The sequence below is a fragment of the Phyllopteryx taeniolatus genome, chromosome 22 (genome assembly GCF_024500385.1).
Source record: "Phyllopteryx taeniolatus isolate TA_2022b chromosome 22, UOR_Ptae_1.2, whole genome shotgun sequence".
In the NCBI taxonomy this organism is placed as follows: Eukaryota; Metazoa; Chordata; class Actinopteri; order Syngnathiformes; family Syngnathidae; genus Phyllopteryx; species Phyllopteryx taeniolatus.
This window is the reverse complement of record NC_084523.1, coordinates 7,901,774-7,918,580: the sequence shown is the minus strand read 5'-3', so window position 1 is coordinate 7,918,580 and position 16,807 is coordinate 7,901,774. Positions and strand designations below refer to the sequence as shown.

Sequence of the window (16,807 nt, the reverse complement as noted above, 5' to 3'; positions counted from 1 at the left end):
ATTTTAATTATAATTTTGTAATATACATATATTCCAATTCGATTCCCGAAAATTAATTAGCAGCGTCATTATATTCCAGCATCCATGTGCTTGTTTATGAAGGAGTGAGCGGAGGGGGGCTTCATACATGTATCAGAATCAGAATCATCAAACTTTGTTGAAGTACAGGTATGTTACTGTCCTGTCATTTGTATGAGATGGCTGCCATGGTAACCACAGTGCCAAGCAGTTATTTATTTATTTTTAAAAATGATTCTTTCCACCCTGCGGGCAATCCCACAATTAACAATGCAGTGACAACCATTTCCCTTATATACTTCAAGTACAGGAGCAAGCGGCTGGCATTTTCCTGCGCTTGCAAAAGTCGAAGGTCAACACACTGAAAGTAGAGCAGGGCCAAGTATGGCAGTACACAGCACCGCCATGCAGTTGCAGACTTTTTTTTTTTTTTTTTTTTTTTTGTACCTTTTTATGGAGCTGTTGTCATCCCAGCGGCAGTGCCCCGTGACTCGAAAGCTCTCTGTCACCTCCGGCAAGAACAAAAACCTTGGAGAGATCAAAAAAAATAAAAATAAAAAACGAGTGAGACTCGTGAGTGTAATGACGAGTGGTGCCCCCAAAACAATACAAATATGACACGATACCTTGTTGTCTGGCAGCTTGACAGGAAATAGCCTTGAGCCTGATCAGATGGAGAGAGAAAAAAATCTATCAACGTGAGGATGAAAGCCAGGTAAACGTCACATTATTGATGACGGGAAAAGCTGAAATGATTGGAGTTGGCCGCCACGCGCAGCTGCTTGATTGGCAGCTCGTCAAGGCCAAAGTTACATCAGGTGCAGGAAAGGGGGCGGGACCAAAGGCGACGCAGAGGACCCACCGTGCGGACGGTTCGTCACTCTCTAAATTCTTTTTTGCTAAAATTTAAGTATACATTTTCTTTGACGCTTTCATCGTAGCAATTTTACAATGGGCCATTTAAAAAAACAACAATTGGGTTCTCTGTGTGAAGCATGACGCAACTTTAATTCCCGCACACTGGAACGAACTGGTGTTTTAAAATGGCTCATTAATGGGGTGCTTGCTTGGACGTGGGGTAATAGTTCAAGATATAGTATTCTTGCCATGAGCTGCGCTTTTACTATACTGTCTAAAATGTATGTTTTTTTGTTGTTTTTTTTAAAGCTGTACTTGGTGTCAAAATCAAGAGTTCTTGCTTTGCCAGAAGCTACAAAACCTCAGGTGAATTGTCATTGGTGAAGAACTGAAAATAAATGTGCTAATTTGATGTGACGTCACCTCACTGGGCATTTTAAACATTTTGATCAAAATCAATTAGGGCTTGCTTTGATTTATGCAAAAAAAAAGTGATTGGAAAAGAGTTGGTTCATCAAAATGTAACTGAAAACAAATGTGCTAATTTGATGTGACGTCACCTCACTGGGCATTTTAAACATTTTAATCAAAATCAATTAGGGCTTGCTTTGACCTATGCAAAAAAAATAAATAAAATAAAATAAAAAAAGTGATTGGAAAAGAGTTGGTTCATCAAAATTGAACTGAAAACAAATGTGCTAATTTGATGTGACGTCACCCCACTTTACGCAGAAAAGTTGAAATTGGAGAACTGAAAACAAATGTGCTAATTGGATGTGATGTCTCACTTTGGGCATTTTTAATGTTTTAGTCAAAATTAATTGGGACTTGTGTTGACCAATGCAAAAAAAAAAAAAAAAAAATTGTTGGTTAATTGTGATAGGAGAACTGAAAACATATGTGCTAATTAAATGTGATGTTGCCTAATTTGGCATTTTAAATATTTTGGTATAAACCAATTGGGACTTGCTTTGACCAATGCAAAAAAAATAGTTGGTTCATTGTGATTGGTGAACTGAAAAATGTGCAAATTCAATGTGAGGTTGCCTCACTTTGGGCATTTTAAATATTTTGGTGAAAATCAATTAGGGCTTCCATTGACCTATACAAAAATAAAAAAAGGTTGTGATTGGAGAGCTAAAAAAAAAAAAATCGTGCTGACTTGACCTGCGACCTCCTCACCTAAATGGATGCTTTAGATGGTAATATATCTTTATAAAGATAGAATGCCTGCATATTGGACAAAATAAAGGTTGTGATATCTAGACAGGTGTAGCCTGGGAAGAGGAACAGAGACGATTGTGTATATTTGCAAGTATGTCATTTATCTGGGCTTGTTTCTGAAAGTTGTAACATCTGTTGGTTTGCCTTATAAGGAGTGGAACATTCCACCCCTACTCGAGTAAAAGATAGCGCTGCTTTGAGACAGACATTAGTCGCTCCACTTGTGAAACTTGTCTCCAACGCGTTGTTACTCCTTGCCAATAAATGACAAGACAACTGTCCATTTGCGCTCCAGGAACTTCATTGGTCTTTGCTCACATAACTGTTTGTTGGCATAAACACTTTTGGCTCATATTTTCCCCTAAATTCAACACTCAACAACAATAGGATTCTTGTATTGAATGACAGCTGAAAGAAATTACTTGACCTGTGACCTCTGTTAGAAAAAAGTTTAATGACTTCCAAAATAGATGGGATTCTTGCTTTGTATAAATCACGAGAACTGAAGTGCTTATAAAAAAAAGACAACCAAAATCAATAGCCTCTGACCTAGTGAAAGAAATAAAATCATTGGGGTTCTTGCTTCATGTCATCTCATTGTGATAGGGAGTACCTCATCAGATGTTCAAAATGGTTCTGACCTTGCCTTAAAAAAAAAATGATTGGTGTTCAAAACCAATACGATTCTTGTCTTGAAATGAGGAAATTCATTTTTATTTCACATCTTGTCAATAGGGTTCTTCCGTCGACATGGCCGAAGAGCGGATTCCTGGACGCCGTTCCTTCAAAGTAGGCTGGATGATGCCACAAAAGCAGCGGACGGAGTGAATCGTCCGCTGGACCTGAAGGCCCCTCCCCCTTGTGTGTGCTGCTATTTATTTGCAAACATACGTGACAAAGGCTCACCAGTTTTTCATTTGAACCACAAAGTTAAAAACTAAACTGTGGGAGGAGAGTTAGACTTTAATTGAGCAAATAAGAACTGCTATTTACTTCGCGTGGTTCCCTCACACCCTGCAAAGCCACATTTTTCAATAAAATAAAAATGTTTTGTGCGAGTGTTCAGGGAACACCAAACGTGGAGAAAAGTGCACCTAAACAAAATCCACCCATTTTTTTCTTAATTTAACACTGTCAACCACAAGGCCTGGGGGCCACATTAATTTGTGGCCCGTGAAAGCAAATCTATAGACTTTGTTTCTTGCTAAAATAACATTTTTGTTACCAATCCCCATTTCACTGGCTTCTGATTGCAAATATAGTTATTCGATTTTTTTGTGTGTATATGTGTTGGCCCTCCGAGGGAAACCTCCACAAAGCAGATGTGATAATCACTTCCCTAAATTTAAAGATACAAAGATAGCAACTTAAATGTTTAAATATTTGACATTTGCAAAGCCTAATCGAAACTTATTTTAAAAAAAAAAATACTTTTTACAAAGCACTAATGTGAGAACATTTTTAGACCCTGGTTGCAGGGAAGTAATGCCCCTCGTTAAAGAAAATATTGAACTCTAATTTGTAAATTTTTTTTTTAGAAAGCACCAATGTATATTAGACAATTATGTATTGTTTTATAATCCTGAATTTTAGACCCGAGCTGCAGTCAAAATTGTAAGAAATAAATTTGGTTTCTAAACTTTAAAAATGTTTTCAGAAAGAACTAATATGCATTACAAATTAGTATTTTTAGACCCTGGCTGCAGGTAAGTAGTGCACTTCATACGGCCTCAATTAATTGACATTTCCAAGCCTAAAGATAATCAAAATTTAACTTGAATTTTATTTGGGAAAAAAAGGATTTAGATAAAAATATTTTAATATTTTTTTAAATTCTCTATTATGCTTATATAAATGACTGGCTACCAGAAACTAGTGCAATCCTTATGGCCTCAACCACTTCATTGACTTAAAAAAAACATACCTGTTCTTTTGAAGGTTCGTCTCGTGCAAATGAAAGTTTCACAGTCACACGAAAAACCTTTTTGATTTTCAATGACGTAACGCATTTGAAAAAATGTCTATGATACACAAACATATAACAATATTGCATACCATTCATGTCTGCATTGATTCTGCATCTTATGGCCAACAGAATTGCTGGCGTAAGTACGTAGTTATTTGTCCCCACAACAACAACAAACCCATCCGAGCGAGGACCCCCCTCGAGGCAACAACACATTTGATTTGCAAATAAAGCTCAATGTACACCATGGTGCCGGCTCTCAGGTGCTTCCAGCTCAGACATCTACTGCCAGCATGGAGGAACGGGGGGGGGGGGGGGGGTCTTTTACACTTGCCAGGGTCATCATCTTTGTCTTCGTCACTATGGAGAAGAAAAACAAAATAAATCAATAAAGCTTGTGACTTCACCATAAAACAACCGCCCTCTTGTCAATCTGTTCTAGCCTCCACACACACAAGAAAAATAGCACTCTAGAAGACAGTTTTATGAAATAATTAAACAGTATTTGCTTAATATCAATGGAGATTGTGCTGCTCCTTCTGGTGTGTATTGGCCACTTGGAGCAGTATAAAGCAAAGAGTTTCACAACTGACGCCGTAAGTGTTTTTTTGCAGTATATACTGAGTATCGTTACATCGTGTATCCTTTAATTCCAGTTTTAAGCATTGAACTTTGATCATATAAATGTCTAGCTGGTGGGGTCGACTTTGTCGCCGTCGTGTCTGCATGTAATTTGTTTGAGCTGGAGCGATGACACAAGTCACATTTAATTATGACACTCTCGTGTCAGCCGCAAAGACATGCCTAACGAATACTAAACGGGCCTGATGGTGGTTTCCCACCCTGCAAACATTTTTCATGGCAGGGCACAGGAACATTCCGCCTGATTGATGAGGATGGCCACCACTGAAATTTAGTCGGGGTCTCGCATTGACACCTTGTACGTTAACACGGACGAAGAATTGAAAATTGTGACTGGCAAAGAAAATTTGGCACTCACCATACATTTAAAAAAAGTTACTGCTGAATGTAACACAGCACTCAATGGGAAACAGAAATTTTCCCAATCAAAACAAAAACCCATCATAATCCTAGGACCTTTTCAGCCAATCAGAAACTTGAGGAAAGTGACTTTGGGAAGAGGCACAAAAACGACAATTCGGAATATCTTGCAAAAGTTAAAGCAGAACTTTTTTGAATAAAATGTCAGTTTTCGCAAGCAACAACGCATCGACAAATATCGTCAGCCATTTCGTTGACTGGCGAGTTCGATGACGACAAGAGCCGACGCGGTGACACATGCGCCCTTGTTTCCAAAATGCGCTCGTCGTCGTTATTGTGGGTGGTAGTCAACGTTACTGGCAACAGATCGTCATGCTTCACGGGGTCCTGTTGGACTGAGGCGTCTGCACGGGTGACTGATTAAAAAAGAAGCTTCTTGATTGGCAGCAAAAAGAATGTCAGACGTGTCAACGCCTACTGCATAAAAACTTCATGGATGGCTCAGCGTCTTTTCGTATGCCGCTGGCTAATTAGCGGCACCAGATGAGAACACGGCCACCTCGTGTCCGAGACCTAATGACCGGAGAAGCGCTTTCTTCTGGACCGGTCACGGACACCTTGAACTTTAAACGCACTCACTGAGATTCCGTCTGACACGTGTCAAACGACTACTCAGCCCCCAGGGAACGTCAGGAAAAAAAAAAAGTGGCGGGCGTGTCCTTGGAGGATCTTATGGCGTGATAAAGGACAGGATGGACTATCTCCACAGCAACCGATGTGCCCGGCGTCTTGTTAGCTGTGAAATACAAGCGTTTGATTTTGTTCTATTGATTTTGAGTCAGTGGAGACATCAAATTATCCGCGGTGAGACAGCAAAGACGGGGGCCTTAAGGACTGAACATCTTGCAAAAAAAAAAAAAAAAAAAGCAGGGAACATATCTAACAGCTCTGGCGTAACCACGGCAATGTGAGGCTCAACTCTTTGTACCAGACAGCGCGAGAACCCACGCCACCCATTCCTGCCTGATGACACCGTGCTGGTGTGATCCACGACAACGCCCTGAACTTTCCGCAACCGCAATTTCCGTCACAAAGAGCATGACGGACTTGAACATTTCCCTGATGCGTTTTAGCATCATCTTATTAATGCTTTGAGTCACCAGCGTGAAATATGTTGAAGGTATACTGATGTTTTATTTTCTATCTACAACCAAATGTATCACTGCTCCCTGGGAGTGTGGCGTGGAGGTTGGTTCAACTACAGTTCGAATGAAGAATTATTTATCCCACTGTTATTATTAATGTTAAACTAGAACTCTAATGAGACATTTTTTAGATGGTATTGGGGGGAAAAGAAATTGCAACATGTTCCTTGACAACATTCTTACCAGTCACCATTTTCAACCCATCTTCAAACTGGGGAGGTTTTTTACCGAATGGTTTTAAAATAAATTTTGCTTGAGGTAGCTCACATCAGAACACAATTATTTGTGTTCATAATTATTAAAGATGGCTTTGTAATCATTGTTTGTGTGTTGCCCTTGGCCACTATGCCAAATGTGGGATCAGCGTCTCATGAAAGGCTTGACGTTGGCTTTAATGATCTAGCAACATCGCCACCATCCATCCATCCATCCATCTTCTGAGCCGCTTATCCTCACGCGGGTCGAGGCAGTGCCGGAGCCTATCCCAGCTATCTTCGGGGAGGAGGCGGGGTACACCCTGAACTGGTCGCCAGCCAATCGCAGGGCACATATAAACAAACAACCAGTCGCACTTACATTCACACCTACGGGCAATTTAAGAGTCTTCAATTAACCTACCATGCATGTTTTTGGGAAGTGGGAGGAAACGGGAGCGCCCGGAGAAAACCCACGGAGGCACGGGGAGAACACATCGCCACTAATCGATATTTATTAATTACAGTCGGCAGGGAAAAAAAACTCCTCCTTGGAGGAAGAGATGGCCCTGATGTTGGATCACTATTGGCATAAGTCCGACTGCTAGAATAAATCTTCCTTTGATTTGAAAATATCAAGCCATACACCTTTAATTCGTTTTGGATTTTTCAGACAAAATTTGCACGCAAAAATATGCAGAGGCTTTCACAATAAATGGTACATTTTACAATTGTTCATTTGATTTATGTACTGTTACTGTAGCAACCAAATCTCAGAAATACGAAGGCGGGCAAATAGCATTGAAAAACTAGTAACAGTAAGCTACCCTCGCATCACTCCTAACTAACTAACTAACATTTGATCTTTAGCTTTATTTGTTGTGTATGTCTGTTGCTTTAGAAAAAAATACACAAGCTAACCTCCCTCATTTCCAACTGAATTCGGCCCATCTGCTCAGACGCTAGTCCAATTTTTAGCTTCCCCCTGCAGTGACGTAAAAACTGTCTCCCGTTCGTGTGTTTGAACAGGAAACGCAATTAGCGGCACTTAAAAGTGGTTAAAAAGCACTAAGCCTGTGTTTACTGCAAGCGCAGCTTTGTACACAAGATAGCCACCCTCATTTGCATATGCAAAACTCACTAATTAGCTACACGCCGGCAGGTATTCCCCATTTGCCCTCGCTTGGGCTTTTTCTCGGATGACAAAGAGTAAGAATTCAATCAATCATGTAAAGGCTAATACATGCGCGACAAATGCCAAGGGGAGACTTTTCATGGCACGAAGAGACCCCTGCCACCAGTTGCATGATGGGATGGCGGCAATCAAAAGCGCCTCCACATAATCGCTGATGTTGAACACCAAATCCAGTGAAGCGCCATCAGAACCTCAGGCGGAATCGCTGGCTATTTGACTTTCACGTGCGTCTGGAGCATACAAAAAGCGCATCAACTTGCCTCGTTATCCTGCTAGCACCCGTCGCCGACAGGGAAAAGGGCGGGAATCTCAAACTTAATGTCCGAGTCGTTGTGTTTTATATGTCCTTGTGTGAGTGAATTACACACAAGACCACTCAATCATTTATTAAATACAGTGGGTACGGAAAGTATTCAGACCCCCTTAAATTGTTCACTCTTTGTTATATTGCAGCCATTTGCTAAAATCATTTAAGTTCATTGTTTTCCTCTAATGTACACACAGCGCCCCATATTGACAGAAACAAACTGAATTGTTGAAATTTTCGCAGATTTATTAAAAAAGAAAAACTGAAATATCACACACCCATAAGTATACAGAGCCTTTGCTGTGACACTCATAATGAAGTCGGGTGCTGTCCATTTCTTCTGATCATCCTTGAGATGGTTCTACACCTTCATTGGAGTCCAGCTGTGTTTGATTATACTGGAGGAAAGCCACACCCTGTCTATATAAGACCTTACAGCTGTCAGAGCAAATGAGAATCATGAGGTCAAAGGAACTGCCTGAAGAGCTCAGAGACAGAATTGTGGCAAGGCACTTCTGCTGCACTTAAGGTTCCTAAGAGTACAGTGGCCTCCATAATTCTTAAATGGAAGACGTTTAAGGGGGTCTGAATACTTTCCATACCCACTGTATATCTTGTCTGTGTTGCCTGAGAAACAGACAAGTTGCAAAGGGGCGGGGCATGCGCGCAAGCCAACAGGCACCTGTCGCCATGGCGATGGACAATTCGAAGTGGCGGCTGGAAACGACGCAGCGGCTGCTGCTGATTTTATGTTGACAGGAATACAAATAACGTATAATCATAATAAGGATTTATAATAATCTCTTTGGATGCTCTCACAATCATTTTGTAGGTAAGAGTAAGGCACTAATAATTTGTATAAAAATAACTGTTTATTTAATACAAGAAATACTGTTAAAAAACTAAAATAAACAGATTAGTATTTTTGTATTAATTAAAAAAAGAATAATAATCAAAATTATTGTGAAATATAATTTGGTCCAAAATTTCCATTATGGCATGCCGGCCATATTTGTGGAATGTCGGGAGCACAGTTTATTATTGGAAAATAGTCTGTGACCTAACTTTTTGTACAATTTCTTACTAAAACTCGAAAGCTCTTCATCATCTGCCACTGCACAGGAAAGCCCTCCTATTAGCATTAAACGTGCCGTGCGCTAATCAAATGCATGCTAATTTCAGCTACTCTCCAATTGTTTTGTCAAAACTGAATTATACATGAGGGCTAATTATCTTGCGTGTTGAAATGTCATGCTAACTGGCTGAAAATGGGACGCACTGCGTCTGTGAAGACTGTGAAGCGCAAAGGCATCGCGGCGCTAATTGACGGCGTGAAAGGTGAGCGGCCATGACCGGCTTCTTATTGCACTTACCCATAAAGTCAGTTTCGTCCTTTATAAGGGTGTCGTGGTAACAATTAACGAGACATAGCAGTACTCTTTTACGCTAACCTGCTAATTCGCTAACCATACAGACATTTTTCTCCCCTTTTAGTTAAATTGCAAAAGTGGATTAAATGAAGGGACTGTGTAAGGAGTGGGTGTCTGGCACACAGTGGGAGAAAGTGTTCAAATCTATTTATTTTTTCACACTTACACTTTGTTTGGCCTTTTTGACTCCGACACCACACCAAAAAATATATATATAAAAATGATTCACTGCATTTTTATTCGAAACCCACAAACAATTTTTAATCATGTCCTCGAATGGAACATAAATGAAACAATATGATTTACGGACTCAGCATAATCCTGACAAATGCTCTCTTTAAGACTTCCTAGTTTGCCGTTTCTTTCATCAATATTTCTTACCCCAACCTGCAGATTGGAATGGCGCCATCTTCGATTTGGGCGCCTATTGGCGGCACCTGGAAAGAAAAGAGCATCAAGGAGGGATGTACGCACAGAATTAATTTGTTGTATTTTACGTACGTGTGGCAGAGGTAGGAGGGTTGCCTTCCTGACACCTGGTCGTGCAGCAGCAGCAGAAGCAATAGCTTAGTACGACAGACACTCATGAACAGTAAACAAAGTAACGACGACGCCCTCGGCCCTCACAGTAAGTTCTTTGGCTTCGTGCAATTGAAAAACATCTTCGAGGCTTTGAATGCTAAGCAGCCGCGTTGCTAAACGCTCAAGTTGCAATAACAAACTCAGCAAAACTGCTCACGTTTTATTACATACTAAATACATGCAAGGCCGGCAATAGCATAGCTGCACAGACTGTTTTCTATTTGTTTAACTTGAAAAATTAATATTAAATTACTGTATCTTTCTCTCTTTTTTTTTAGTATTGTTAGTCACTTTTTTCATAATTTTTCCATTTCAAAATATACAAATTTTTATTTTCTATGATAGTTCATCTTTGATATATTTGCTTGTTATAAGGAAAATGTATATGATCTGGTATTTAATTGGATTATATATAGACAAAGAAAGAAAAAATACATTTACCGTCACCGCTGTTATAATATAATAAAGGAATTAAAAATATCAATGTTTAGTTAAAAAAATAAAATGTATCAAAACACTAAACAAGTATAGTTTTTAACTAATGAGAAAAGAAAATGGATTTTGAAACATAGCGTGCAAAGTAAAATAAGAAAACAATTTTAAAAAGAAACTAAATGTTGTACTAAAAAAAGGAAAAAAGGAAAAATAAAAATTTGTTTAAAGGCAAAAACGCAAAAAAAAAAACAAAGCAACAAAGCTCATTTAAAAAAAAAAAAGAAGTAGTAATAGTACACAAGGTACAACTCAAAGTAATAAAACAGCAGTAAAAAGAAAAATAGTAAAAAGAGAAATTAGGTAAAAAAGAAAAACAAATCATAGCAAAGAAATAAAACAAATAAAATTGTAGTAAATGAAGTAAAAATAAAGAAAATAGGAAGCAGAAAAAAAAGAAAGAAAATGTAAAAAGACAAAGTGCAGTGAAAAGAAAGTTCCAAAACGCATGGACTACAAATAGAAAAACAGTAAATTAAAGAGACCGAATTAAAGCAGATATAAATTGAGTGTCTTGATGTCGCTGCACCACTCTCTTTTATTTTTTTTGCTATTTTTAGGCTCAATAGTTGTTGTAAACATGCCACGGCAGCCCCTCACTGATGTAGTGTTTCACAAAACCCTTTACGGCGAGTGATGCTGATGGTCAGAAACTTTTGCGTTTAGCGTGGTCATCTGTCTGCCCCGCCGTCGTCGTCACGGCCTTCATGAATTTAGCCATAAAGTGAGCTGCTTGACGCCATCCATGCTTAACATTCATTTCATGTGAAACAGCGCATTTACTTCTACGAGTGCTCGTACTAAATGTTTACGAGTGCCTCTGCATGGGCATGTTTCTGTATTATTTTGGCCTGTAATGATTATTCAGTTTACGCTGCTGTGCTGCGAGATTTACACGTGATTGCTTTTCAAATAAAAGGAAAAACCATCAAAAAGGGGTGAAAAGGCGTCACTGGGTTGTTTTTAATTGAGCTTTTTAATAGAATTGAGGAGACAAATGTGAGACAGAAAAGATGGCTAGCCCACCAACGTCGCTACAGAATGGAAAATTTACAGACGAAGAGAGAAGACGGGAGAATGCGGCGCCACGTTGTCCTGGGAAGTGCGTGTCACTTTTGACGACAAAACTTGGCGAAATGTCGCCGTCACACACGTTTTACACTTCATGACAAAAACATAATCGCCCTTTTCGTCCTTTTGTTTCATCGCAAAATTCACTGAAACGGAAGTTCACTAGGGAAAGCAAAGTTTTCTTCGTTAGCGCAAAAATAAAAATACAAATAAAAAATAAACAGAACATTTGTCCTTGCAGAAAAGCAGTAATTGGAGGACAGGCTGTCGCTCAAAAGCCTCGGAATTATCAAATCACGCAGAAAGGGTGCAGAGACGTCGCAAACATGCTTTTTTTTTTTTTTTTTTAACGACGTTCACAAATTAAAAAGGAAGAATGAGCCTCGCCCCCGTTTTTTTAGTTTGAATTCTTCTGTCCAGTCAGTCACTCTCTCCCGCCATGCCAACCGATGCCCCCCCACGTCCATGTTGGTCTTTGGAATGGCATTGATTGGATGGTTGTTTATTTTGTTTTTTTTTTTTTTCGTGAAAATTCTTTTTCTGCGTTGATGTTAGCGCCTGTAGCCAAATTCGTCGGCGTCGTCGGCGCGGAAGTCTCCGTAGCGCCAAATGTTGAGCTGGTGGAAAAACAGCAACAAAAAAAAAAGTCACCTTTCATTTGAGCATTTCATAAACCCGTAATCACCAAATTACAACTTTTATCCAAGGAATTTAGAGAGGCGCTAGCTAGTAGCGCTTGGTTCCCCGTGTGTGTGCGCGCTACTTTTTTTTGTCAGATGTTTCTTTTTCGGGCTGGCAGAACCCGCTTGGCTGTTAACGCCGTGATTCATAGCTAATTAGCGGCAGTTATTAGAGAAGGAATCAATGAGTTGTTTGTAGCATGCATGTTTCCCCTTCCCCGCACATCGTCTCGCGCTCCCCGCTACGCTAAGTAACACCTCGAACCAAAGTCGGCGGGCGCCCCTGCCTCCATCTAGCACCCGGCGTCGGGATAGTGCCTTGAGGAGGCAGCAGTGAGACTTAACTTTGGAAATTACACAAAGAATACATCCATTACAATATGTCAGCATGTCTTCAGGACATATTGGTTTGTTCCAAGCTATTATTTAGTACATATCTTTTACTATTATAACAAATGCATAATTTATAATTATGATTTTACTGTTTAATAAAAAGATGTATATATTTTTTATTTTTTATTTAATTATTTTTAATCTCTGAAAATAATATGGTTGATGTCTGTTCCAAGCACATTTAACAAATGTTTTTTATTGTTTACTATTATATTTAGTACATATTTTTCCTCTTAAATTACATGATACATATGTATTATTTACAATAATTGTTTAATTTTTGAACATTATAAATAAAAAATTGGTCCTCATTACTTACTTGAGTAATTATATTTTGTCATGATCATTTATTATTATTAGTAGTATCAATATATTTTTTAGTAGAGTTACAGCTTTGTGGGGCACGTTCAAACAAACGCGTCGTTTTCTCTTCCCCCGGGAACGCGAGGTCACCTTGTGTCGCACTTGTTTGTGTTCCCGTTTCCATATACGGCATGCACATTTTCGCACTACGGACCTGCGCTAACTGCTGGCAACGATCCATACGTGGCTGTGTAGTATAGTAAAGGGAGAGGAAGGCTGTGGGAGGATAAAAGACAGTTTGTGTGCATATACTCTAATGTGGACGCAACCAAGCAGGCTGGACTTACTCTGGCACTCTTGGCAGATTCTTGACAGTTCATGTATTCCTTTACCTGCAAAAGGTGGGGGGACAAAAAAAAAAAAAAAAAAGCATCACATGGCTGTTTCTCAATTCTTGTCATAATGTCGAAAAAATAGGACGGGCAGTGTTATTCTGATCAATAGATGACATTGGCATTGGAAACATGAGTTGAGAACATTCAGAGAGTGATTCTGCCATTCCAAAGTCCAAAAGTGTCATGTTTGATTGATAGGATCAAACATCGCATGTGGTCTTTTAAGATTCAAATACACAGTTTCTTTAACAAATGAGTCAGTTGCCCTTAGCAACGCTAACGGAGCCGAGGTGCCGTCAAAGGAACCAGACACAAATACAAACACATTTAATTTACTTTCTTTTTTAAATAACTCCTGCCTGTACACAAGGTTCTCGGAATATTTCTAATTACGTGCGCGGCGGGAGCGTGGCGTTCCCGTGCCGCCGCAACCGTTTAGCTTGAAAAGAATTTTTTGCGAGAATGGGCAAGAAAAAGAAAACGAAGCAGTGTAGAGCATATTGACTGCTTCTGCTAGAACAGCCTTTTAGCCTCGCTCAATGAAGCGCTCATGAGTAATAGGGAGGGGAAAAAAATGGTGGGGGGCTTAGCGAGTTAGCCTTTGAGCAGACGTACCCTTCATCACGACAACGAGGACGACTTGTACAGAACAAAACACTTAAAACCACTGCAGTTTGTTGTACTTCATGTCAAATGTTAGCATTGAAAAAGGTGCTGTTGAAAGACTCTGATGGCGAGTCATTCAACTTGCGAGTCAAAAAAACTCAAATCACTCACAATTCGCTTCACCCATCTGTCTAGTCCACAGTCACACACTTCGAATTGGGTTGACAATTAGGTGAGATATCAATGACAAGGTTGTCTTTAAAGCACCCCTAAAATGGCCACTTCAAACCAAAATGGCAGACCTCCCGCATCTTATTGTGAGTCTACTCATGCTAGCTGCAGTTGTCTAAAACTGGCTTCAGGGGCTAAAATCTCCCCAAAAATGAAAAAAGAATGACCTGACGTTTTACTAGTTTTGTTTTTAATGGCAAGTCACCAAACCTCACCTTCATTATCCACCCACACGCCTTGTAGCAAACTTAAATTCCTGGAAATTTAGGACCACTTGTCGGACAAAATCTCTCTGGGGAATTGACTGAAACTACCCTGAATGGTCTCTTCAAACTAAGATGGCAGAGTTCCTGTGTGTATTGACTTTTTCTGGGTCTACTCCTGATAGACTTGTCTAGTTCCTTCATAATATGCTACTTATCAACTTATGCGTAATTATCTTTGTTTGTTTGTTTGTTTGTTGTGAGGACTACTTCCCGATTGAGAAGACCTGATTGGACAAACTAGCACCATAGTGGAAGAATTCCTGTTCCTGTATAATAGAGGCGTTGTGTGTCTTATTATAGCAGCAGATGCGCTGCACACTCGAAACGGCGGTAACATCTGGTGCTCTTGTTCTCGGACTCGAGTGTTGCAGCGGCTGCACGAGTCATCCGTCAAAGCAGACTAAAAGAGATTTGTGGGGGGGGCCAGATGTCGCCATAAAAGAAAAGAGCGACGCAAGCACAATGAGTGCTGATGATCCCGCCACCATCTTTCTCGGCGGTCCCATCCACTGACGTCAAGGACGGCCTTCCAGTTGCCGACAACTCCAGGAACCCTGCGGCGGGCCCTTTATCCCTTCAACGAGTTTCTACAGCAGGCAACAGTGACGAAGACGGCAAAGAAAGGCTCATCTGGGGACGACATGCACGTGAACATTTCTGTTAGTGCTCTTTTGTGACATTGTTGAAGGGCCTTCAATCGAGGAGCCAAGCGCAACAGTTAGCTCAACAATAGTGTGCAAACGCAAAGACGGAACACTGATCACCATTGATTGACAAAGAAAAGAAAATTAAGACATTTGCAAGTGTGGAAACTGTGCTCTACGAATAAAGCTGAGTTAAGGCAGCTATTGCTAGGTTATGCACTGTCATATATTCATAAAAATATTTTGAAATTTACCGTCGCGAACTAGGCCTGAAATATGATTCAAAGTGGGCCTTCAAAGCTGACTTTTACTTGGTGTTTTGTGTAAAAAGTATCAACACAGACAGAGGGATTGAAGTCGCCTCGCATATGTCTGACATTTTGCCAAAATCCTCATGAACTAGACTATGGCATGGTTGTAGCGTTGCTGAAGACAAATAACGTGGATGATATCAGAAAGAGAATTCAAAGTATGCGTGATGACATTTCTGATGTCAATTTTGCAAGAACTGTGTGAAAGCGGCTACTGCCAGGGTACGTGGCGATGTGCATTCACAAAAATGAACTTTTCAATTTTGCAGAAACTGTGGTGGAACGACGCCGTACTGCTTGGCGGTAAGGGTTGCGAAGACCAATTTGCTTGTATTTTATCGGAAGGAGAAAGTTTGTGTATGCAACTGAGGGATACTTCCGACTGTATGAGAGGTTAGTCGACCTGCAATTTCCAGGCTTACGAGGTAGCATCAGAGGCGTAACAGGCAGGATGAGCTTCTTGATTTCTTTAGTTTACATCTTAGTTTTGATTTGTTTAGTTCATCTAGGTTTCTAATGTCTTTACTGCATCTACTAACGTTAAAAAAAAAGAGCTTCAGGGAAACTTTTCCTAACTTTTTGGACCCGCAGCACAACTTGGCGAAGGTGCGATCGTTCCTGCAAGACCAGTCACAGATGCTGCAAACATGACGGACAGAGTGCGCGCCAAGCTAGCTTTTCGCCGAGCTGGCTGGCTGCTGTGTGCCGTATCCAGGTGGCGTTCCGTTGAGTGACAAATCGGCAGCGGCTTTCTGACAGGTTGCGCGCGATCTGGTGCGTAGGATTCGCCCCGGCCCGCTTGAAAAACATCACAGTAAAAGAAAAACACTATGCGAAAACAGATTTTGTAAGTGACTAATCAAAGTCGCGGCACTGGGAAGCCACTCAGCCGTGAAGGGAACAATGTCGCATGTCGGGCCTCGCTCATTAACAGCAATGACGATCAGGCGCTCTGGCTGCCAGACGAGAGCAGTCGACCAACCAACCAAATAAAACAGAACCGCGCCGCTACCATCTCCCTTTCCTGCTCTTTCCTTTGTCGCGCCCCATCGTTGTCGGTCTCCGTCTGACAATGCCTGTAGATGAAATGGTTTGCAGTTGGCGTGTTGTCGGCGCGCCCTGGGAGAGGTCCGTCATTCAACATGGCAGCCGCATTAATACTGCAAGGCCTGCGGCGGGGATTTTGGGCAAAGGAGAAGCTTCCTCGGCGAATACTTTGATATCAGCTGACCACAGCAATGTAGTTGAACCTCCATTTTAATAGACGCACGAGCCAGGCTGCCATTTTACATCACAAACAACTTACTTTCTTTTCTCTCTCTCTCTTTCTCTCTCTCTTTTTTTTTTTTTTTTTTTTTTTACTGTCGCATTTGAGGTGCCCTGACGGGGCCTCGGTGTTCCTCCCAGCGACGCTGTTGGGGGGGATCAGGCGTT

General features: G+C 40.6%; 1 protein-coding gene and 1 long non-coding RNA gene across 2 annotated transcripts in view; one reads left to right on the top strand and one right to left on the bottom strand.

The window, feature by feature from the left end:
* The first annotated feature begins 648 nt into the window (after window positions 1-648).
* On the top strand, window positions 649-4,315 carry LOC133471876 (uncharacterized). Its single transcript, XR_009786424.1, has 3 exons — window positions 649-890; window positions 1,186-1,242; window positions 2,836-4,315. It is a non-coding gene; the product is annotated as an uncharacterized LOC133471876 (long non-coding RNA).
* A 7,097-nt stretch (window positions 4,316-11,412) lies between these two features.
* Window positions 11,413-16,807, bottom strand: part of snd1 (staphylococcal nuclease and tudor domain containing 1) — a 104,621-nt gene continuing 99,226 nt past the window's right edge. The window contains exons 23-24 of the mRNA XM_061761953.1: window positions 13,268-13,312; window positions 11,413-12,161 (exon numbers count right to left, since the gene is read on the bottom strand). Coding sequence (XP_061617937.1) covers window positions 12,096-12,161; window positions 13,268-13,312 — 111 coding nt within the window. The 3' untranslated portion in view covers window positions 11,413-12,095. The remainder of the gene's footprint in view (window positions 12,162-13,267; window positions 13,313-16,807) is intronic.